A 22241-nucleotide genomic window follows, 5' to 3' on the forward strand; every position below is an offset into this window, starting at 1 on the left:
TGATAATTATTTTATTCTACTCATTTTGAAATTATTTGCAAAACAAAACCAAATAAAACATTTATAGGTACAAAACAATTTTTTTTGTTTTGGAAGCGGTTCAACGTCTTTGACATTATGTATAGCAATCGTTGTTGTTATTGCCTTTGTGGTCGTTCCTCAAACACAAAGTCGTTGCCATTCGAAAAATAAAAACATTACACAAAATATATAATTTAAAATACCAGCAGCACCGGCGGCAACAGCTCTGGCAAAAACAAACAACTTTGACACCGCAAAGTTCTCAAGTGAACAACCTTTAAAACAAAAATGCAAAGCCTTCGGACTCGGTGAGTAACGTGACGAGTGAGCTCCATATTCGGAGACACAAAACAGACCAACTTAGAGAACTTGAAGGAACTTAAGGAAAAAGTATTACATCCTTCTTAAAAACAACATGATATGTCGGTTTCTCTAATTGTTTTTAAGTACCTACTTCTACTTTTATAAAATCTAAGGTAATCCTAGCTATTCTTGGTACTCTTAGCGAAACAGATTTATAGAAATCGGAACCGCTCAAAAAGGATCTGTCGGTTGCGGTTGGCATGGTTCATTCGCAAGTTTTTACATATTTCGAAAAAAAAATGCATCTTTTTACATAAATCAGGTAATTAAAACGCCAAAGAGAGTAATAGCAACCACTGCTACAGATACATGTTGTTAGTTCGTGCTTTTACATATGTTTCAATTTAAATACTTTTACTTCCATCACTTGTCTCTCAATAAGTCTCTCAATAATAACGTTATTGCGTTGTATAAGTTCTGTATTTATTTGAGTTATATACTACGTATATTTGATTTGAATACAAATATGTATCGGAAATGTGTAAGTAATTGAGGGTGAGGTAAGCGCCATGAATAGGATTGACTATAACTAATATCAGTTCTCTCCCCAAGAGAGAAAATCGATCAAAAATTATATTCTTTAGACTTAACCAATCGGTCCATAATGTCCAGTCTAGTCGCTGACCATTTGATTGATTCACTTTAGGCGTTCTTTTACTCACGCCCAAGTTATTAAACTGGGAAACAACTGTAAACCTTCTATTATTATTGCAAGTGCTTCTGAAAACTTTGAAGATAATTTCTTCTATGTGAAGCTGATTATTTCAAACAATATTTACAATGATAGAGGTCATAATAATATAGAAATAAAAAGTATTTGCTGATGAAATTTTCCGGCTACAATTGGTAACTAATACAGAATAGAAATATTGATAAGAAGCGGCTATATCAAGTCGACAATTAGTCTGTCTTGGAAAGTCGATGTATACAGAGTTAAGACAATTCGCAATGTTGTATATTTTGCTTATACTTACAGCAGTTAGTCTGCTTATTTTCTATTTGAAATGGACATTTGAGTTTTGGGATCGAAAGGGATTTCCCACTGTTGGAAAATCTATTCCTTTTGGTGCTTTAAACTCAGTTTTTCGGGGTAAACGTTCATTTGGCTTGGCCATCTACGATATGTACAAGGCTGGCAAGGAACCAGTTGTGGGTCTTTACCTGGCCCATCGTCCAGCTCTGTTGGTTCGCGATGCCCAACCATATGGTGGGTCATTTAACTCTTTTCCTAATTGCGGGATTTGAAACGAGTGCTTCGACGGCTGCCTTTACCCTATATGAGCTAACACAGCATCCGAAAGTTATGGCAAAGGCCAAAGAAGATGTGATAAATGCACTGGCAAAACATGGTGGAAAATTGAGCTATGATGCCATACAGGATATGAAGTATCTGGAACTATGCATTATGGGTAAGTCCAGCTAAAATCACATTTTTAATCTCCCAGGCTTAATAGATCTCCTCTAATAGAGACCGCTCGCAAGTATCCTGCCCTGCCAATCCTCAATCGTGAATGTACGAAGGACTATCAGCTGCCTAACAGCAGTTTAACCATTAAGAAAGGAACTCCCATTGTAATCTCTTTAATGGGTCTACATCGTGATGAGCAACATTTTCCAAATCCAATGAGTTATGAACCCGAACGATTTACTGAAGAGCATCGTAACTACAATCCAACTGCCTATATGCCCTTTGGTGAAGGTCCAAGGCAATGCATTGGTAAGTTATGGAACATTTTTCTTTTGACTATAACTAATTTCTCTGCTTTCAAAAAGGTGTCAGAATGGGCAAGGTAAATGTTAAAATTGCTTTGGCCAAAATTCTATCTACTTTTAACTTAGAGCCATGTCAGGAGAAACGTGAAATCGAGTTCACTATCCATGGAATATCTTTAATGCCGGAAGACGGTGTACCTGTTAAGGTGTCCAGAAAGAAATAATTGGAGAAAACTTTAAATTATAAACCTTTCTTCATATTCTACCTCAAGTAACAAAAAAGTTTTTCAACTTAAAAGTGACCAAAGTTAAAGTTTTTAAGATGATTTTTTAAAATTATAAAAGATATTTTAAGATTTAAGCCTTGTTAGGCAAAAGAATATGTGATTACAATTTAATTAATTCGAAAGGGTTCTGAAGGTTTTTTTTTGTCTATAACCACAGCAAATAGGTTGTCTCTGTTATTTTTGGTAAAAAAACAATCCACACAACATTGAAGTCAATTCTTAACAGAACATTATTAAAAGTTGTATACTTATATCCTATATTCCGACTTCAGAAGCAGCACAAGAATTGACTCATTACGGACTTTTAGAATAAAATCTTTCTTCCCTTCCCTTCAAAAACGTTAATTTTTCTATATTTATGAATGAAATTTAATTTTATGACAGAAAAAATAGCATATTTAACTGATTAGTTAATCAATAAACACATTATAGGAACACAGATTATATATCAGATAAAGTATCAACCATATGGAATGAGACAACACTTAAAATATAGATTAGATAGATTAGATAGGAAAAGGAAAGAAGGTACATCTTCTCCTCTATTAGGACTTTAGAGACAGGTAACCATTTGTATATTCTCAACAGCAGGTAACACTTGAAAGATAAAAGGACAGCATTAGATAGAAAGGAATGACGACATATCTTCTCTTCTATTGGTACTTCAGAGTTAGGTAGGCACTTTTATTTTCTCAACAAGGTGAAACAGGGTAAACAACGAATATTTTTCCCATTGCGATTATATTTGTCGACTGCACCTTAACAAAAAAAAAAAAAAAAAGTATAGAAATAGTTACAATCGTAAATCTAATATTGCATCGCTTGCCAGACAGCAGCAACTACAAATTGTGTCTGTGTTTCGTAATACAGTTTACAATTAGCCATAGCTCGCAAATAACTGTTAACCGTTTCACACTGTCGCGAAATAAGTGTTCTTCACTGAGACTTTGAGCAAAAGGTCTGAGAGCAACCGATTGGATTGTTCGTAAATAAATTTTGCTCGCGCTCAGTCGAAGAGCACTTTTTTCTGTTCTCTTTTGCTCTGCTCATTCCGAGACCGTTTGCTTCTTCAAAAAGTCTTTTGCGCATGTATGTGTGTATGTCAAGTTTCGTGGGTTTTATGCGTCAATTTGCTTTGTGAGTTTCGATTGAGCACAGTGATTTTAACTTTTTTTTTTAAATACTTTTTAAAATACTTAAAAAAATAAAACTATTCCTGTTCTAAACAAAAAATTAGTCTGAAATACATACAATTTTTTCAAGAAGATCTAAAGTGAAATTTAATGTTGCAATTTTACACAACGTACCACTGTGCATCGAAAAGAAGACAAATAGTTGAAAAGACCGTTTGCGTTGAGTTTTTCAGTCAATCGGTCTTTTGGTGAGCCTCACTGTGTGAGCGTGAATCGTTTCACTCTTTACGCGCTGTTCACTCAAAGACCGATAAGCAAATTGCTCAACTGTTAGCGCTCAACCGAAAACCGAATCGAAAACAACCAAAGGGTCTTGCTCAGAGCGAGAGCGAGAAAGTATGATTTTTTTCGGTTGTTCTCGCGAACAGAGCGTAAGGAAAAAAACGGTTAACAGTTATTTGCAAGCTATGCAATTAGCAGTCAAAGTGTGCACTCGTTCTGTAAATACTGAAATGATTTTTATTTTTCTCGTGATAACGGCATTTAGTTTGCTCTATGTCTATCTGAAATGGGCATTTAGCTACTGGGAACGTGAAGGATTTCCTTCAACTGGCACTAGCATACCCTTTGGAGCCTTGGATGCAGTATGTCGTGGTAAAAGGTCCTTCGGAATGGCCATCTATGACATGTATCTGTCCAACAAAAATCCTTTGGTAGGAATTTATCTCAGTCTACGACCCGCTTTATTAGTACGTGATGCCCAGTTGGCTCATGATATGTTGGTTAAGGACTTCGCTAGTTTCCACAATCGTGGAGTTTATGTGGATGAAAAGAAAGATCCCATGTCAGCGGGTCTTTTCGCTTTAAAGGGTATTGATTGGAAGACAATGCGGCATAAATTAAGCCCCTCATTTACCTCGGGAAAGTTAAAAGCAATGTTTTCCACTTCCGAAGCCGTGGGAGATAAATTGGTAGCTCATTTAAATGCGAAGCTCCATGGAGAAGGCACCAAGGAAATCGATATCAAGAAGTTAATGTCCACGTGAGTATTACTTATAAAATATACATTATAATATAATATACTAATGTATCACATATTAGCTATGCCATTGATATAATAGGATCAACGATTTTCGGCCTAGATGTGGACAGTTTTGCAGAACCAAAGAATGAATTCTATTCCATAAGCAAAACAGTAAATAGGCCAATTTTTAAAGACATTATTCGAGGAACTTCATCATTTTTATATCCTAAGTGAGTATAATATGCCAGGAAAGATTTAATAAAGCTACAACTAAAACGTTTAAAACAGATTGGAAGAGTTTTTCGTGGCGATTGGTTGGAAACAAGAATCTCTAGAAGACATGAGGGAACTAGTGAACCGAACTATCGCTTTCAGAGAACAAAACAATGTGACTAGGCGTGATATGCTGCAGTTGCTCCTACAATTACGCAACTCGGGATCAATCAGTAGTGACGACAACATGTGGACGGCCGAAAAGAATCAATCTAACTACCTTAAAACGCTTACAAATGATCTTATCGCTGGACAACTATTCCTGTTCTTCGTAGCCGGCTATGAGACCACTGCATCAACGGCAGCTTTTACTCTCTACGAGATGGCCCAAAACCCTGACGTTTTAGCCAAGGCTCAGGAGAATATACAAAGCACGCTTGAGAAGCATGATGGAAAATTGAGCTATGATGCCATACAGGATATGCAATATCTGGAACTCTGTCTCAAAGGTAGGTCATTTGGATAATGATGGATTGAATTATCTAAAGAAAACCTCTTACAGAAACCGCTCGTAAATATCCCGCTCTCCCTCTGCTTAATCGCGAGTGTACAAAGGATTATGTAGTACCCGGAAGCCAATTGATTATTAAACAAGGCACACCCATTATAATTTCATTGATTGGTTTACATCGCGATGAGGAATACTTTCCAGATCCTCTAAGATACTTTCCCGAACGTTTTACCGAGGAGCATATGAACCACAATCCAGCTGCCTATATGCCTTTCGGCGAAGGACCTCGACAATGTATTGGTAAGTTGTTATATTTTAAGTTTAACGATTTTTATTCATTCATTTTCCCTTTCAAACTACATATGTAGCTGCCCGAATGGGAAAGGTGAATGCCAAAATTGCATTGGTTAAAATTCTCATGAACTACAACGTTGAAACGCTTCCGGAGAAGCGTGAAATTGAATTTGCAAATCACGGTGTTCCCCTCATGGCTAAAGGTGGAGTTCCCGTCAAATTGTCGCAGAAAGCTAGCTACGCCTAGAAATCTTATCTATTAAACAAACGAAAAAATATTCAAAATTTAATCTAAAATTTTTAGTTGTCTTACCTATCCCAATAAATAATAAGTTAAATTCATTTTTGTATTATTAAAAAATGTTTGAAAGCGTGCGACCCTCAATCGTCCCATTAGGTCGATAAGAGATAAGTAGCAAAGTCTATGGTAATAAAGAAGGTTTATGGTGAAATCATTTAACAATTGAATAGTAATTGACTTGGCGATACCCTGTTTTGCAATAAATTTTCTCTCATATTCTAACAAATTCCAATTTTTTGCAAGTAACAATTATTTTTTTGTGTCAAGAAATAAATTATCTTGTTACGAGTTTTTTAAAAATTTTGTAGACATATTTTATTTTCTAAATCGATGGTAGAAAGTATATCGAGAAATTTATTCTCAAATCTGAAAATTTAAGTCAACGCTAATACCAAATTAAAATAGACATTTTTGGCATTTAAAATATTTAATAAACATCAAATAAATACCATTTATTTTGCCTTAAAATGAGTCTAAAATAGAGAGTAGAATAAAGTGAATGCAACATTGTTTTGAATCGATTAAATATCTCTACTTCCGTTAATTAATACGTTCAAATGTGATGTTTGTTCTGTCGTAATGATCATACCCCTGATGACCTCTAGAATGTAAGGGAATGACTTCATATTGACTTGTCACAATGATCAGTTTAAAAATTATAAAATCATGCTTACAGTGATAACGTTCAAATAGAGCAAGTATATTGTGAAGTGATTTCAATATATTTATACTTTACTTTTGCATTGCCTAGTCAGAATGATTAGGTTAAAAATCTCCATTTCATAACAAAATTAAATGCTTAAAGCCACAAAATGGAAACCCAAATGAAATACATTCAATGCCATGAAAGATCTATAAATGAAACCACCCGAAGTCTAGTGCTTTTTAGTTTAAATCGATCGTTAGAAAGGACATGCTACAACTTTTGCTGCAATTAAGAAATACAGGAAATATAAGCCAAGATGATTCAGTTTGGTCGGTTACAACATCAAATGTGAAATCAAAGACCATATCTGTAGACCATATGGTGGGTCATTTAACTCTTTTCCTAATTGCGGGATTTGAAACGAGTGCTTCGACGGCTGCCTTTACCCTATATGAGCTAACACAGCATCCGAAAGTTATGGCAAAGGCCAAAGAAGATGTGATAAATGCACTGGCAAAACATGGTGGAAAATTGAGCTATGATGCCATACAGGATATGAAGTATCTGGAACTATGCATTATGGGTAAGTCCAGCTAAAATCACATTTTTAATCTCCCAGGCTTAATAGATCTCCTCTAATAGAGACCGCTCGCAAGTATCCTGCCCTGCCAATCCTCAATCGTGAATGTACGAAGGACTATCAGCTGCCTAACAGCAGTTTAACCATTAAGAAAGGAACTCCCATTGTAATCTCTTTAATGGGTCTACATCGTGATGAGCAACATTTTCCAAATCCAATGAGTTATGAACCCGAACGATTTACTGAAGAGCATCGTAACTACAATCCAACTGCCTATATGCCCTTTGGTGAAGGTCCAAGGCAATGCATTGGTAAGTTATGGAACATTTTTCTTTTGACTATAACTAATTTCTCTGCTTTCAAAAAGGTGTCAGAATGGGCAAGGTAAATGTTAAAATTGCTTTGGCCAAAATTCTATCTACTTTTAACTTAGAGCCATGTCAGGAGAAACGTGAAATCGAGTTCACTATCCATGGAATATCTTTAATGCCGGAAGACGGTGTACCTGTTAAGGTGTCCAGAAAGAAATAATTGGAGAAAACTTTAAATTATAAACCTTTCTTCATATTCTACCTCAAGTAACAAAAAAGTTTTTCAACTTAAAAGTGACCAAAGTTAAAGTTTTTAAGATGATTTTTTAAAATTATAAAAGATATTTTAAGATTTAAGCCTTGTTAGGCAAAAGAATATGTGATTACAATTTAATTAATTCGAAAGGGTTCTGAAGGTTTTTTTTTGTCTATAACCACAGCAAATAGGTTGTCTCTGTTATTTTTGGTAAAAAAACAATCCACACAACATTGAAGTCAATTCTTAACAGAACATTATTAAAAGTTGTATACTTATATCCTATATTCCGACTTCAGAAGCAGCACAAGAATTGACTCATTACGGACTTTTAGAATAAAATCTTTCTTCCCTTCCCTTCAAAAACGTTAATTTTTCTATATTTATGAATGAAATTTAATTTTATGACAGAAAAAATAGCATATTTAACTGATTAGTTAATCAATAAACACATTATAGGAACACAGATTATATATCAGATAAAGTATCAACCATATGGAATGAGACAACACTTAAAATATAGATTAGATAGATTAGATAGGAAAAGGAAAGAAGGTATATCTTCTATTAGGACTTTAGAGACAGGTAACCATTTGTATATTCTCAACAGCAGGTAACACTTGAAAGATAAAAGGACAGCATTAGATAGAAAGGAATGACGACATATCTTCTCTTCTATTGGTACTTCAGAGTTAGGTAGGCACTTTTATTTTCTCAACAAGGTGAAACAGGGTAAACAACGATTATATTTGTCGACTGCACCTTAAAAAAAAAAAAAAAAAAAGCATAGAGATAGTTATAATCGTAAATCTAATATTGCATCGCTTGCCAGCAGCAACTACAAATTGTGTCTGCGTTTCGTAATTCAGTTTACAATTAGCAGTCAAAGTGTGCACTCGTTCTGTAAATACTGAAATGATTTTTATTTTTCTCGTGATAACGGCATTTAGTTTGCTCTATGTCTATCTGAAATGGGCATTTAGCTACTGGGAACGTGAAGGATTTCCTTCAACTGGCACTAGCATACCCTTTGGAGCCTTGGATGCAGTATGTCGTGGTAAAAGGTCCTTCGGAATGGCCATCTATGACATGTATCTGTCCAACAAAAATCCTTTGGTAGGAATTTATCTCAGTCTACGACCCGCTTTATTAGTACGTGATGCCCAGTTGGCTCATGATATGTTGGTCAAGGACTTCGCTAGTTTCCACGATCGTGGAGTTTATGTGGATGAAAAGAAGGATCCCATGTCAGCGGGTCTTTTCGCTTTAAAGGGTATTGATTGGAAGACAATGCGACATAAATTAAGTCCCTCCTTTACCTCGGGAAAGTTAAAAGCAATGTTTTCCACTTCCGAAGCCGTGGGAGATAAATTGGTAGCTCATTTAAATGCGAAGCTCCATGGAGAAGGCACCAAGGAAATCGATATCAAGAAGTTAATGTCCACGTGAGTATACTTATAAAATACACATTATAATATAATATACTTATGTATCACAATATTAGCTATGCCATTGATATAATAGGATCAACGATTTTCGGCCTAGATGTGGACAGTTTTGCAGAACCAAAGAATGAATTCTATTCCATAAGCAAAACCGTAAATAGGCCAATTTTTAAAGACATTATTCGAGGAACTTCATCATTTTTATATCCTAAGTGAGTATAATATGCCAGGAAAGATTTAATAAAGCTACAACTAAAACGTTTAAAACAGATTGGAAGAGTTTTTCGTGGCGATTGGTTGGAAACAAGAATCTCTAGAAGACATGAGGGAACTAGTGAACCGAACTATCGCTTTCAGAGAACAAAACAATGTGACTAGGCGTGATATGCTGCAGTTGCTCCTACAATTACGCAACACGGGATCAATCAGTAGTGACGACAACATGTGGACGGCCGAAAAGAATCAATCTAACTACCTTAAAACGCTTACAAATGATCTTATCGCTGGACAACTATTCCTGTTCTTCGTAGCCGGCTATGAGACCACTGCATCAACGGCAGCTTTTACTCTCTACGAGATGGCCCAAAACCCTGACGTTTTAGCCAAGGCTCAGGAGAATATACAAAGCACGCTTGAGAAGCATGATGGAAAATTGAGCTATGATGCCATACAGGATATGCAATATCTGGAACTCTGTCTCAAAGGTAGGTCATTTGGATAATGATGGATTGAATTATCTGAAGAAAACCTTTTACAGAAACCGCTCGTAAATATCCCGCTCTCCCTCTGCTTAATCGCGAATGTACAAAGGATTATGAAGTACCCGGAAGCCAACTGATTATTAAACAAGGCACACCCATTATCATTTCATTGATTGGTTTACATCGCGATGAGGAATACTTTCCAGATCCTCTAAGATACTTTCCCGAACGTTTTACCGAGGAGCATATGAACCACAATCCAGCTGCCTATATGCCTTTCGGCGAAGGACCTCGACAATGTATTGGTAAGTTTTATAGTTTAAGTTTTACGACTTTTATTAATTCATTTTCCCTTTCAAACTAGCTGCCCGAATGGGAAAGGTGAATGCCAAAATTGCATTGGTTAAAATTCTCATGAACTACAACGTTGAAACGCTTCCGGAGAAGCGTGAAATTGAATTTTCAAATCACGGTGTTCCCCTCATGGCTAAAGGTGGAGTTCCCGTCAAATTGTCGCAGAAAGCTAGCTACGCCTAGAAATCTTATCTATTAAACAAACCAAAAAATATTCAAAATTAAATCTAAAATTTTTAGTTGTCTTACCTATCCCAATAAATATTAAGTTAAATTCATTTTTGTATTATTAAAAAATGTTTGAAAGCGTTCGACCCTCAATCGTCCCATTAGGTCGATAAGAGATAAGTAGCAAATCTATGGTAATAAAGAAGGTTTATGGTGAAATCATTTAACAAATGAATAGTAATTGACTTGGCGATACCCTGTTTTGCAATAAATTTTCTCTCATATTCTAAAAAATTCAAATTTTTTGCAAATAACAATTATTTTTTTGTGTCAAGAAATAAATTAGATTGTTACGAGTTTTTTAAAAATTTTGTAGACATATTTTATTTTCTTAATCGATGGTAGAAAGTATATCGAGAAATTTATTCTCAAATCTGAAAATATAACTCAACGCTAATACCAAATCAAAATAGACATGAATTAAATAGCATTTATTTTGCCTTAAAATGAGTCTAAAATAGAGAGTAGAATAAAGTGAATGCAAACAATGTTGGAATCGATTAAATATCTCTACTTCCGTTAATTAATACGTTCAAATGTGATGTTTGTTCTGTCGTAATAATCATACCCCTGATGACCTCTAGAATGTAAGGGAATGACTTCATATTGACTTGTCGCAATGATCAGTTTAAAAATTATAAAATCATGCTTACAGTGATAACGTTCAAATAGAGCAAGTATATTGTGAAGTGATTTCAATATATTTATACTTTACTTTTGCATTGCCTACCTTTAAACCTTTAAAACAAAAATGCAAAGCCTTCGGACTCGGTGAGTAACGTGACGAGTGAGCTCCATATTCGGAGACACAAAACAGACCAACTTAGAGGACTTGAAGGAACTTAAGGAAAAAGTATTACGTCCTTCTTAAAAACAACATGACATGTCGGTTTCTCTAATTGTTTTTAAGTACTTCTACTTTTATAAAATCTAAGGTAATCCTAGCTATTCTTGGTACTCTTAGCGAAACAGATTTATAGAAATCGCAACCGCTCAAAAAGGATCTGTCGGTTGCGGTTGGCATGGTTCATTCGCAAGTTTTTGCATATTTCGAAAAAAAAAAAAAATGCATCTTTTTACATAAATCAGGTAATTAAAACGCCAAAGAGAGTAATAGCAACCACTGCTACAGATACATGTTGTTAGTTCGTGCTTTTACATATGTTTCAATTTAAATACTTTTACTTCCATCACTTGTCTCTCAATAAGTCTCTCAATAATAACGTTATTGCGTTGTATAAGTTCTGTATTTATTTGAGTTATATACTACGTATATTTGGTTTGAATACAAATATGTATCGGAAATGTGTAAGTAATTGAGAGTGAGGTAAGCGCCATGAATAGGATTGGCTATAACTAATATCAGTTCTCTCCCCAAGAGAGAAAATCGATCAAACTTAGACTTAACCAATCGGTCCATAATGTCCAGTCTAGTCGCTGACCATTTGATTGTTTCACTTTAGGCGTTCTTTTACTCACGCTCAAGTTATTAAACTGGGAAAAACCTGTAAACCTTCTATTATTATTGCAAGTGCTTCTGAAAACTTTAAAGATAATTTCCTCTATGTGAAGCTGATTATTTCAAACATTATTTACAATGATAGAGGTCATAATGATATAGAAATAAAAAGTATTTGCTGATGAAATTTTCCGGCTACAATTGGTAACTAATACAGAATAGAAATATTGATAAGAAGCGGCTATGTATATCAAGTCGACAATTAGTCTGTCTTGGAAGGTCGATGTATACAGAAACAATTCGCAATGTTGTATATTTTGCTTATACTTACAGCAGTTAGTCTGCTTATTTTCTATTTGAAATGGACATTTGAGTTTTGGGATCGAAAGGGATTTCCCCCTGTTGGAAAATCTATTCCTTTTGGTGCTTTAAACTCAGTTTTTCGGGGTAAACGTTCATTTGGCTTGGCCATCTACGATATGTACAAGGCTGGCAAGGAACCAGTTGTGGGTCTTTACCTGGCCCATCGTCCAGCTCTGTTGGTTCGCGATGCCCAACCATATGGTGGGTCATTTAACTCTTTTCCTAATTGCGGGATTTGAAACGAGTGCTTCGACGGCTGCCTTTACCCTATATGAGCTAACACAGCATCCGAAAGTTATGGCAAAGGCCAAAGAAGATGTGAAAAATGCACTGGCAAAACATGGTGGAAAATTGAGCTATGATGCCATACAGGATATGAAGTATCTGGAACTATGCATTATGGGTAAGTCCAGCTAAAATCACATTTTTAATCTGCCAGGCTTAATAGATCTCCTCTAATAGAGACCGCTCGCAAGTATCCTGCCCTGCCAATCCTCAATCGTGAATGTACGAAGGACTATCAGCTGCCTAACAGCAGTTTAACCATTAAGAAAGGAACTCCCATTGTAATCTCTTTAATGGGTCTACATCGTGATGAGCAACATTTTCCAAATCCAATGAGTTATGAACCCGAACGATTTACTGAAGAGCATCGTAACTACAATCCAACTGCCTATATGCCCTTTGGTGAAGGTCCAAGGCATTGCATTGGTAAGTTATGGAACATTTTTCTTTTGAATATAACTAATTTCTCTGCTTTCAAAAAGGTGTCAGAATGGGCAAGGTAAATGTTAAAATTGCTTTGGCCAAAATTCTATCTACTTTTAACTTAGAGCCATGTCAGGAGAAACGTGAAATCGAGTTCACTATCCATGGAGTAACTTTAATGACTGAAGGCGGTGTGCCTGTTAAAGTGTCCAGAAAAAAATAATTGGAGAAAACTTTAAATTATAAACCTTTCTTCATACTCTACCTCAAGTAACAAAAAAGTTTTCAACTTAAAAGTGACCAAAGTTAAAGTTTTTAAGATGATTTTTTAAAATTATTACAGTGCCACGAAAGAAGGAAGAAAGGTATATCTTCTATTAGGACTTTAGAGACAGGTAACCATTTGTATATTCTCAACAGCAGGTAACACTTGAAAGATAAAAGGACAGCATTAGATAGAAAGGAATGACGACATATCTTCTCTTCTATTGGTACTTCAGAGTTAGGTAGGCACTTTTATTTTCTCAACAAGGTGAAACAGGGTAAACAACGATTATATTTGTCGACTGCACCTTAAAAAAAAAAAAAAAAAAAAGCATAGAGATAGTTATAATCGTAAATCTAATATTGCATCGCTTGCCAGACAGCAGCAACTACAAATTGTGTCTGCGTTTCGTAATTCAGTTTACAATTAGCAGTCAAAGTGTGCACTCGTTCTGTAAATACTGAAATGATTTTTATTTTTCTCGTGATAACGGCATTTAGTTTGCTCTATGTCTATCTGAAATGGGCATTTAGCTACTGGGAACGTGAAGGATTTCCTTCAACTGGCACTAGCATACCCTTTGGAGCCTTGGATGCAGTATGTCGTGGTAAAAGGTCCTTCGGAATGGCCATCTATGACATGTATCTGTCCAACAAAAATCCTTTGGTAGGAATTTATCTCAGTCTACGACCCGCTTTATTAGTACGTGATGCCCAGTTGGCTCATGATATGTTGGTCAAGGACTTCGCTAGTTTCCACGATCGTGGAGTTTATGTGGATGAAAAGAAGGATCCCATGTCAGCGGGTCTTTTCGCTTTAAAGGGTATTGATTGGAAGACAATGCGACATAAATTAAGTCCCTCCTTTACCTCGGGAAAGTTAAAAGCAATGTTTTCCACTTCCGAAGCCGTGGGAGATAAATTGGTAGCTCATTTAAATGCGAAGCTCCATGGAGAAGGCACCAAGGAAATCGATATCAAGAAGTTAATGTCCACGTGAGTATACTTATAAAATACACATTATAATATAATATACTTATGTATCACAATATTAGCTATGCCATTGATATAATAGGATCAACGATTTTCGGCCTAGATGTGGACAGTTTTGCAGAACCAAAGAATGAATTCTATTCCATAAGCAAAACCGTAAATAGGCCAATTTTTAAAGACATTATTCGAGGAACTTCATCATTTTTATATCCTAAGTGAGTATAATATGCCAGGAAAGATTTAATAAAGCTACAACTAAAACGTTTAAAACAGATTGGAAGAGTTTTTCGTGGCGATTGGTTGGAAACAAGAATCTCTAGAAGACATGAGGGAACTAGTGAACCGAACTATCGCTTTCAGAGAACAAAACAATGTGACTAGGCGTGATATGCTGCAGTTGCTCCTACAATTACGCAACACGGGATCAATCAGTAGTGACGACAACATGTGGACGGCCGAAAAGAATCAATCTAACTACCTTAAAACGCTTACAAATGATCTTATCGCTGGACAACTATTCCTGTTCTTCGTAGCCGGCTATGAGACCACTGCATCAACGGCAGCTTTTACTCTCTACGAGATGGCCCAAAACCCTGACGTTTTAGCCAAGGCTCAGGAGAATATACAAAGCACGCTTGAGAAGCATGATGGAAAATTGAGCTATGATGCCATACAGGATATGCAATATCTGGAACTCTGTCTCAAAGGTAGGTCATTTGGATAATGATGGATTGAATTATCTGAAGAAAACCTTTTACAGAAACCGCTCGTAAATATCCCGCTCTCCCTCTGCTTAATCGCGAATGTACAAAGGATTATGAAGTACCCGGAAGCCAACTGATTATTAAACAAGGCACACCCATTATCATTTCATTGATTGGTTTACATCGCGATGAGGAATACTTTCCAGATCCTCTAAGATACTTTCCCGAACGTTTTACCGAGGAGCATATGAACCACAATCCAGCTGCCTATATGCCTTTCGGCGAAGGACCTCGACAATGTATTGGTAAGTTTTATATTTTAAGTTTTACGACTTTTATTAATTCATTTTCCCTTTCAAACTAGCTGCCCGAATGGGAAAGGTGAATGCCAAAATTGCATTGGTTAAAATTCTCATGAACTACAACGTTGAAACGCTTCCGGAGAAGCGTGAAATTGAATTTTCAAATCACGGTGTTCCCCTCATGGCTAAAGGTGGAGTTCCCGTCAAATTGTCGCAGAAAGCTAGCTACGCCTAGAAATCTTATCTATTAAACAAACCAAAAAATATTCAAAATTAAATCTAAAATTTTTAGTTGTCTTACCTATCCCAATAAATAATAAGTTAAATTCATTTTTGTATTATTAAAAAATGTTTGAAAGCGTTCGACCCTCAATCGTCCCATTAGGTCGATAAGAGATAAGTAGCAAAGTCTATGGTAATAAAGAAGGTTTATGGTGAAATCATTTAACAATTGAATAGTAATTGACTTGGCGATACCCTGTTTTGCAATAAATTTTCTCTCATATTCTAAAAAATTCAAATTTTTTGCAAATAACAATTATTTTTTTGTGTCAAGAAATAAATTAGATTGTTACGAGTTTTTTAAAAATTTTGTAGACATATTTTATTTTCTTAATCGATGGTAGAAAGTATATCGAGAAATTTATTCTCAAATCTGAAAATATAACTCAACGCTAATACCAAATCAAAATAGACATGAATTAAATAGCATTTATTTTGCCTTAAAATGAGTCTAAAATAGAGAGTAGAATAAAGTGAATGCAAACAATGTTGGAATCGATTAAATATCTCTACTTCCGTTAATTAATACGTTCAAATGTGATGTTTGTTCTGTCGTAATAATCATACCCCTGATGACCTCTAGAATGTAAGGGAATGACTTCATATTGACTTGTCGCAATGATCAGTTTAAAAATTATAAAATCATGCTTACAGTGATAACGTTCAAATAGAGCAAGTATATTGTGAAGTGATTTCAATATATTTATACTTTACTTTTGCATTGCCTAGTCAGAATGATTAGGTTAAAAATCTCCATTTCATAACAAAATTAAATGCTTAAAGCCACAAAATGGAAACCAAAATGAAATACATTCAATGCCATGAAAGATCTATAAATGAAACCACCCGAAGACTAGTGCTTTTTAGTTTAAATCGATCATTCGGAGTTTACCGAGCAAGTGAAAATGATTTTCGTATTATTGTTGATTGCGGCATTTAGTTTGCTCTATGTCTATCTGAAATGGACATTTAGCTACTGGGAACGTGAAGGATTTCCTTCAACTGGCACTAGCATACCCTTTGGAGCCTTGGATGCGGTATGTCGTGGGAAAAGATCGTTCGGCATGGCTATCTATGACATGTATCTGTCCAACAAGAATCCTTTGGTAGGAATTTATCTCAGTCTACGACCCGCTTTATTAATACGTGATGCCCAATTGGCTCATGATATATTGGTCAAGGACTTCGCTAGTTTTCACGATCGTGGAGTTTATGTGGATGAAAAGAAGGATCCCATGTCAGCGGGTCTCTTCGCTTTGAAAGGTATTGATTGGAAGACAATGCGGAATAAATTAAGTCCCTCCTTTACCTCGGGAAAGTTGAAAGCAATGTTTTCCACTTCCGAAGCCGTGGGAGATAAATTGGTAGCTCATTTAAATGCCAATCTTCCTCGAGACGGCCCCATGGAAATCGATATCAAGAAGTTAATGTCCACGTGAGTATTACTTATAAAATACACATTATAATATAATATACTTATGTATCACATATTAGCTATGCCATTGATATAATAGGATCAACGATTTTCGGCCTAGATGTGGACAGTTTTGCAGAACCAAAGAATGAATTCTATTCCATAAGCAAAACCGTAAATAGGCCAATTTTTAAAGACATTATTCGAGGAACTTCATCATTTTTATATCCTAAGTGAGTATAATATGCCAGGAAAGATTTAATAAAGCTATAACTAAAACGTTTAAAACAGATTGGAAGAGTTTTTCGTGGCGATTGGTTGGAAACAAGAATCTCTAGAAGACATGAGGGAACTAGTGAACCGAACTATCGCTTTCAGAGAACAAAACAATGTGACTAGGCGTGATATGCTGCAGTTGCTCCTACAATTACGCAACACGGGATCAATCAGTAGTGACGACAACATGTGGACGGCCGAAAAGAATCAATCTAACTACCTTAAAACGCTTACAAATGATCTTATCGCTGGACAACTATTCCTGTTCTTCGTAGCCGGCTATGAGACCACTGCATCAACGGCAGCTTTTACTCTCTACGAGATGGCCCAAAACCCTGACGTTTTAGCCAAGGCTCAGGAGAATATACAAAGCACGCTTGAGAAGCATGATGGAAAATTGAGCTATGATGCCATACAGGATATGCAATATCTGGAACTCTGTCTCAAAGGTAGGTCATTTGGATAATGATGGATTGAATTATCTGAAGAAAACCTTTTACAGAAACCGCTCGTAAATATCCCGCTCTCCCTCTGCTTAATCGCGAGTGTACAAAGGATTATGTAGTACCCGGAAGCCAATTGATTATTAAACAAGGCACACCCATTATCATTTCATTGATTGGTTTACATCGCGATGAGGAATACTTTCCAGATCCTCTAAGATACTTTCCCGAACGTTTTACCGAGGAGCATATGAACCACAATCCAGCTGCTTATATGCCTTTCGGCGAAGGACCTCGACAATGTATTGGTAAGTTGTTATATTTTAAGTTTAACGATTTTTATTTATTCATTTTCCCTTTCAAACTACATAGCTGCCCGAATGGGAAAGGTGAATGCCAAAATTGCATTGGTTAAAATTCTCATGAACTACAACGTTGAAACGCTTCCGGAGAAGCGTGAAATTGAATTTTCAAATCACGGGGTTCCCCTTATGGCTAAGGGTGGAGTTCCCGTCAAATTGTCGCAGAAAGTTAAATTCTTATAACAAAACCAATATCTTATCTTAAAACAAAGCAAACTATATTTAAAGTTTGATTTGAAATTGCCAGTCATTTAACCTATCCCATTAAATTATAAGTTAAATGTATTTTTTGTGCTTGTATTATTTAATAATTGTTGAAGTATGCGACTTTACAAACTCCCCACGAAGATAAGCAAACAAGTAGATAAAAATATAGTATGATTATACAAAATCGAATGCTAAAATGTGTTTGTAATAGAAAAAGAAATAGTCGGCTTGAAAATACCCTTCAATTCAATTAAAACTAGTGAGGATCTAGATAGACAGATCTAGGAGAGTTCCAATTTATAACCAAATTATTATTTGTTGTTAAAAATATATACATATGTACATATATATATATTTAAAACGCCTGCTTGATATTAGAGTCGTATTGAAGATCGATTAACTTACTTTATTTCAGCCTTAGATAATTATAAAGTCATTATTATAAAATTCGTTTAAGTAAAATGTTTATAAATTACGGCAGCATTTAGCTGTTGGACTTCTTGTTTGACTTCATATTAGTTTCTAGTTAGTCACAATTTGGGTCTTTCAATGCAGTGGCTAGGGCCATACAATCATTTGGCTTGACTAGTCAAGGAATTTTTAATATAGTTATATAAATAGAAACCGCTCGCAAGAATACTGCCCTGCCAATACTCACAACAGGTACCTGTCAGCTATTTAACCATCAACAAGGGGAGTAAGAACAACATTTTCCTGGCTACTGACTACAACTAATGTTCATGGATAAAATGCTCTGTCTACAATAACTTGAGAAACGTGAAATTAATTTTACCATTTATGGAGCTTTTTTAATGCCAGAAGGCGGATTACCTTTCCAAGAGTCCCGTAAGAAAGTTGACGACTGCTAATAACGAAATTCAAGTATTAAAATACTAAGTTCTATAAGATGTAGATTAGAATTCTTATCATTGTTTTTGCAAGGTAACAGAGAATTTGTTTTGAACTTGGCAATACAAAGAGGTGGCATTTTTTAACAGTATTTGTTGTTATCTGGTGGATTCAGTTTTTTTTGTTTATTATTTAACCTGCGAGAGATACGTAGTGAGTTCATACATGGCAAATTACTTTTTAGTTTAAATTCAATACTCGAAGCGAACGGATCATAAACAAAATGGCTTGGTTTCCCTTGCTGATTGTGGCAATTGGCCTGGTTTATGTATATCTCAAGTGGACATTTAGCTTTTGGGAACGTAAGGGATTCCCATCGTCCGCAGTTCACATTCCCTTCGGTGTCCTCGACTCTGTACGACGAGGAAAACGTTCATTTGGCATGGCCATCTATGATTTGTATGTTGCCAGCAAGGAACCAGTGGTCGGAATGTATTTATCCTTACGTCCAGCTTTATTAGTGCGTGATCCTCAACTGGTGCACGATATGTTGGTTAAGGATTTCCCGAGCTTTCATGACCGTGGCATTTATGTGGATGAAAAGAATGATCCCATGTCGGCGGGTCTATTTCAAATGGAAGGCAGCAGTTGGAAAACAATGCGCACCAAATTAACGCCCTCATTCACCTCGGGCAAATTGAAGGCTATGTTTGGCACAGCTGAAGCCATTGGTGACAAGATGATAGCACATTTAAATGAACGTTTGGCTAATGAAAGTGGTGGAGCGCCTTTAGAGATTGAAATGAAATCTCTAATGGCTACGTAAGTTATATTTACCAATCTAGATATTATATGACTTCAGTTTTCCATTAGTTATGCCATCGACATCATAGCCTCAACAATTTTTGGACTAGATGTGGATAGCTTTGCAGATCCGAAAAATGAGTTTGCCACAATTAGTAAAATGGTCAATAGACCCACAGCTAAGGATATATTGCGAGGAACGACAGGATTTCTATACCCCGGGTACGTAAAAAATAAAATTTAAGTAAAACGCAATAGTAAATTAGTTATCGTAAAAGTAAAAAAAAAGGCATACTGATAAGAATTGAATTTGTCTTCAAAAATTGTTCTAATCAGCACTTTGATTAAATTGACTGACCAATATGAACATTTTTACGACCAAAAAGTACACACAAAGTGCATGTTAAGATAGTTGTGGCAATTATCTATCCTAATAAATTCTAGTAATCAGTTCACCTTCTAGGAGATTTCTTGTTAAACGAGTTTATACTATGCTGATCAAATTAATTCTGGCTTACATTTAGATTGGAAAAGCTATTCAATCGTCTTGGTTGGACACAGGAGGGTCAAGAGCGTATGCGTGAACTAGTTCATCGGACTGTGGATTACAGGGAGAAAAATAATGTTGTACGCCGAGATTTTTTGCAACTTTTATTGCAACTCCGCAATACAGGAAAGATCAGTACTGATGATGGCATTTGGTCAGCCGAAACTGCTGCCAATAGTTTGAAATCCATGTCCACTGATCTAATTGCTGGACAATTATTCCTCTTTTTTGTTGCCGGCTATGAAACTTCTGCCTCAACGGCGGCATTTACACTATATGAACTAACACAGAATCCCTCCCTGCTGGCAAAGGCCCAAGAGGATGTAAAAAGTGCTTTGGGGAGGCATGAGGGAAAATTAAGCTATGATGCCATACAGGATATGAAATATTTGGAATTATGCATAATGGGTGGGACAATTGAAAATATGTATAAAAGTTTAATTTTCTATTAATTGCCCGTTCTCCTTCCTCAGAGACTACCCGCAAGTATCCTGCTCTGCCGCTACTCAATCGGATATGCACTCAAGATTATCCCATACCCAATAGTAAATTGGTTATCGAAAAGGGAACACCCATTGTGATCTCATTAATTGGAATGCATCGTGATGAGGAAAACTTCCCAGAGCCTTTGAGTTATCAGCCCGAACGTTACACGGAGGAGCATAAGAAATATAATCCAAATGCGTATATGCCCTTTGGTGAGGGTCCTAGACACTGTATAGCCGCCAGATTGGGTAAACTTAATGTTAAGATTGCTCTGGCCAAGATTCTATCAACTTTCGATATTGAAAGGCGTTCCGAACTACGTGAAATTGAGTTTAGTGTGCATGGTATACCCCTGATGCCAGAGGGAGGTGTACCCGTGCGTATATCAAAGAAGATTTAAAATAAAATTGTTCAAATTGGAGAAGAGAACAACACAAAGAATTATGCACTCGCACACACACACACTCTCTGACATACACGTAAAATTCATTTATACGCACCTTTAAATGTATGTAAAATACTTTTTACTCTCCTTTTGCTTTTGTTGTTTCTTTTGCTTTTCTTTTTACATAAGTAGCAACAGCAATTATAGAAGTTTCGTCCATGCGGCACTTTGTCGAGTTGCTCTTTTTTTTGTCCCAAACCAATAATAACATCAACAACAACACTAACAATATGGCCGATAAAAAACCTTATTTGCCTCTTTCACTTTTTCCAGGCCAGGCCGAGATGTGGTTTTGTGTATTTATGTGTGTGTGTGTTTGTGTATGTTAGTGTATGAGTGTGTGAGGGGTAGGGGAAACTGCACTCGGCGACGGCGTTGTTATTATTGTGAATATTGCACTGCACTTGAGTAATTTGATTGGTACACACGTTTGACAAGCACTATTGAGATATTATTTAACGATTGGAAACTCCAATTCTATGAGATATATTCGATAAATACAACGAAATTAAAGCGAATCAGCGAGAATCAGCGAGTTCGCTACCCATGCTGCGGCACTTACACTTACTCACACGCGTACACATACAATCGCACAAAATCGTACACACACACGCAAATTAGAGGTGGGCGCATCCCAGTGATATGGCAACGCTGCTCAGTATGCATAGCAACTCTGTATAGCGCCATAACGTAAATGAGGTGAAGGGTTTTCTTTTGGCGTGACGTCAGAAAACCAAAAACACAATAAACGTTTTAATAAGTGCTGTTACGGTATTTATTAGGGCTATTTTTTTGTGAAACAATTTATTTCATTTAAATATCAGTATGTTGCCTTTTGCAGTTCCTCCGATGTCTTTGACAAAATAAACTTTTAAATTTGTCTTTTGAAACAATAAACTCTGACTGATCAGTTGAATGCAATTATGCATGACTAACTTTGTTTTTAAACTAA

At 36.0% G+C, this 22241-nt stretch overlaps 7 protein-coding genes across 8 annotated transcripts; all 7 read left to right on the forward strand.

Annotated features, from left to right (window-relative positions):
- The first annotated feature begins 865 nt into the window (after window positions 1–865).
- On the forward strand, window positions 866–2724 carry LOC137585492 (probable cytochrome P450 6d5). 2 transcript variants are annotated; one of them, XM_068301287.1, is made up of 4 exons: window positions 866–884; window positions 1361–1793; window positions 1853–2101; window positions 2158–2724. In XM_068301287.1, the coding sequence occupies exons 2-4, from the start codon at window positions 1577–1579 to the stop codon at window positions 2319–2321; spliced, it is 630 nt and encodes a 209-aa protein (XP_068157388.1). In that variant the 5' UTR covers window positions 866–884; window positions 1361–1576; the 3' UTR covers window positions 2322–2724. The 2 variants fall into 2 exon arrangements, with proteins under 2 accessions (XP_068157388.1, XP_068157387.1); XM_068301286.1 differs by lacking the exon at window positions 866–884 and having other exon boundaries at window positions 1301–1793.
- Window positions 2725–3956: 1232 nt separating this feature from the next.
- On the forward strand, window positions 3957–6014 carry LOC137585488 (probable cytochrome P450 6d5). Its single transcript, XM_068301281.1, has 5 exons — window positions 3957–4559; window positions 4619–4771; window positions 4830–5263; window positions 5317–5565; window positions 5634–6014. The coding sequence occupies exons 1-5, from the start codon at window positions 3985–3987 to the stop codon at window positions 5804–5806; spliced, it is 1584 nt and encodes a 527-aa protein (XP_068157382.1). The 5' UTR covers window positions 3957–3984; the 3' UTR covers window positions 5807–6014.
- Window positions 6015–6758: 744 nt separating this feature from the next.
- LOC137585491 (probable cytochrome P450 6d5) lies at window positions 6759–8004 on the forward strand. The gene is made up of 3 exons (XM_068301285.1): window positions 6759–7089; window positions 7149–7397; window positions 7454–8004. The coding sequence occupies exons 1-3, from the start codon at window positions 6774–6776 to the stop codon at window positions 7615–7617; spliced, it is 729 nt and encodes a 242-aa protein (XP_068157386.1). The 5' UTR covers window positions 6759–6773; the 3' UTR covers window positions 7618–8004.
- Window positions 8005–8512: 508 nt separating this feature from the next.
- On the forward strand, window positions 8513–10427 carry LOC137583965 (probable cytochrome P450 6d5). The gene is made up of 5 exons (XM_068299171.1): window positions 8513–9098; window positions 9158–9310; window positions 9369–9802; window positions 9856–10104; window positions 10164–10427. The coding sequence occupies exons 1-5, from the start codon at window positions 8569–8571 to the stop codon at window positions 10334–10336; spliced, it is 1539 nt and encodes a 512-aa protein (XP_068155272.1). The 5' UTR covers window positions 8513–8568; the 3' UTR covers window positions 10337–10427.
- Window positions 10428–11990: 1563 nt separating this feature from the next.
- LOC137583967 (probable cytochrome P450 6d5) lies at window positions 11991–13503 on the forward strand. The gene is made up of 5 exons (XM_068299173.1): window positions 11991–12044; window positions 12177–12606; window positions 12666–12914; window positions 12971–13181; window positions 13255–13503. Exons 2-4 carry the CDS (start codon window positions 12390–12392, stop codon window positions 13132–13134), a joined length of 630 nt encoding a protein of 209 aa, XP_068155274.1. The 5' UTR covers window positions 11991–12044; window positions 12177–12389; the 3' UTR covers window positions 13135–13181; window positions 13255–13503.
- An 85-nt stretch (window positions 13504–13588) lies between these two features.
- Window positions 13589–15617, forward strand: LOC137583966 (probable cytochrome P450 6d5). Its single transcript, XM_068299172.1, has 5 exons — window positions 13589–14171; window positions 14231–14383; window positions 14442–14875; window positions 14929–15177; window positions 15237–15617. Exons 1-5 carry the CDS (start codon window positions 13642–13644, stop codon window positions 15407–15409), a joined length of 1539 nt encoding a protein of 512 aa, XP_068155273.1. The 5' UTR covers window positions 13589–13641; the 3' UTR covers window positions 15410–15617.
- Window positions 15618–16345: 728 nt separating this feature from the next.
- On the forward strand, window positions 16346–21376 carry LOC137583777 (uncharacterized). The gene is made up of 9 exons (XM_068298896.1): window positions 16346–16891; window positions 16951–17103; window positions 17162–17595; window positions 17649–17897; window positions 17962–18131; window positions 19252–19829; window positions 19881–20033; window positions 20336–20766; window positions 20832–21376. Exons 1-9 carry the CDS (start codon window positions 16362–16364, stop codon window positions 21242–21244), a joined length of 3111 nt encoding a protein of 1036 aa, XP_068154997.1. The 5' UTR covers window positions 16346–16361; the 3' UTR covers window positions 21245–21376.
- The last annotated feature ends 865 nt before the right edge of the window (window positions 21377–22241 follow it).

Source organism: Drosophila tropicalis, unplaced genomic scaffold (assembly GCF_018151085.1).
Source record: "Drosophila tropicalis isolate 14030-0801.00 unplaced genomic scaffold, ASM1815108v1 contig_878, whole genome shotgun sequence".
NCBI classification, from domain to species: domain Eukaryota; kingdom Metazoa; phylum Arthropoda; class Insecta; order Diptera; family Drosophilidae; genus Drosophila; species Drosophila tropicalis.

Excerpts from the sequence above, each read along its gene's own strand:
- LOC137585492 (XM_068301287.1), top strand. The coding sequence starts at position 1,577 with ATGCCCAACCATATGGTGGGTCATTTAACTCTTTTCCTAATTGCGGGA. Across the intron at positions 1,794-1,852 it reads TCTGGAACTATGCATTATGG|AGACCGCTCGCAAGTATCCT; the intron begins GTAAGTCCAGCT and ends CTCCTCTAATAG. Across the intron at positions 2,102-2,157 it reads AGGTCCAAGGCAATGCATTG|GTGTCAGAATGGGCAAGGTA; the intron begins GTAAGTTATGGA and ends GCTTTCAAAAAG.
- LOC137585488 (XM_068301281.1), top strand. The coding sequence starts at position 3,985 with ATGCAATTAGCAGTCAAAGTGTGCACTCGTTCTGTAAATACTGAAATG. Across the intron at positions 4,560-4,618 it reads ATCAAGAAGTTAATGTCCAC|CTATGCCATTGATATAATAG; the intron begins GTGAGTATTACT and ends ATCACATATTAG. Across the intron at positions 5,566-5,633 it reads AGGACCTCGACAATGTATTG|CTGCCCGAATGGGAAAGGTG; the intron begins GTAAGTTGTTAT and ends CTACATATGTAG.
- LOC137585491 (XM_068301285.1), top strand. The coding sequence starts at position 6,774 with ATGCTACAACTTTTGCTGCAATTAAGAAATACAGGAAATATAAGCCAA. Across the intron at positions 7,090-7,148 it reads TCTGGAACTATGCATTATGG|AGACCGCTCGCAAGTATCCT; the intron begins GTAAGTCCAGCT and ends CTCCTCTAATAG. Across the intron at positions 7,398-7,453 it reads AGGTCCAAGGCAATGCATTG|GTGTCAGAATGGGCAAGGTA; the intron begins GTAAGTTATGGA and ends GCTTTCAAAAAG.
- LOC137583965 (XM_068299171.1), top strand. The coding sequence starts at position 8,569 with ATGATTTTTATTTTTCTCGTGATAACGGCATTTAGTTTGCTCTATGTC. Across the intron at positions 9,803-9,855 it reads TCTGGAACTCTGTCTCAAAG|AAACCGCTCGTAAATATCCC; the intron begins GTAGGTCATTTG and ends AACCTTTTACAG. Across the intron at positions 10,105-10,163 it reads AGGACCTCGACAATGTATTG|CTGCCCGAATGGGAAAGGTG; the intron begins GTAAGTTTTATA and ends CTTTCAAACTAG.
- LOC137583967 (XM_068299173.1), top strand. The coding sequence starts at position 12,390 with ATGCCCAACCATATGGTGGGTCATTTAACTCTTTTCCTAATTGCGGGA. Across the intron at positions 12,607-12,665 it reads TCTGGAACTATGCATTATGG|AGACCGCTCGCAAGTATCCT; the intron begins GTAAGTCCAGCT and ends CTCCTCTAATAG. Across the intron at positions 12,915-12,970 it reads AGGTCCAAGGCATTGCATTG|GTGTCAGAATGGGCAAGGTA; the intron begins GTAAGTTATGGA and ends GCTTTCAAAAAG.
- LOC137583966 (XM_068299172.1), top strand. The coding sequence starts at position 13,642 with ATGATTTTTATTTTTCTCGTGATAACGGCATTTAGTTTGCTCTATGTC. Across the intron at positions 14,172-14,230 it reads ATCAAGAAGTTAATGTCCAC|CTATGCCATTGATATAATAG; the intron begins GTGAGTATACTT and ends TCACAATATTAG. Across the intron at positions 14,876-14,928 it reads TCTGGAACTCTGTCTCAAAG|AAACCGCTCGTAAATATCCC; the intron begins GTAGGTCATTTG and ends AACCTTTTACAG.
- LOC137583777 (XM_068298896.1), top strand. The coding sequence starts at position 16,362 with ATGATTTTCGTATTATTGTTGATTGCGGCATTTAGTTTGCTCTATGTC. Across the intron at positions 17,898-17,961 it reads AGGACCTCGACAATGTATTG|CTGCCCGAATGGGAAAGGTG; the intron begins GTAAGTTGTTAT and ends CAAACTACATAG. Across the intron at positions 18,132-19,251 it reads CGCAGAAAGTTAAATTCTTA|TTTAAATTCAATACTCGAAG; the intron begins TAACAAAACCAA and ends ATTACTTTTTAG.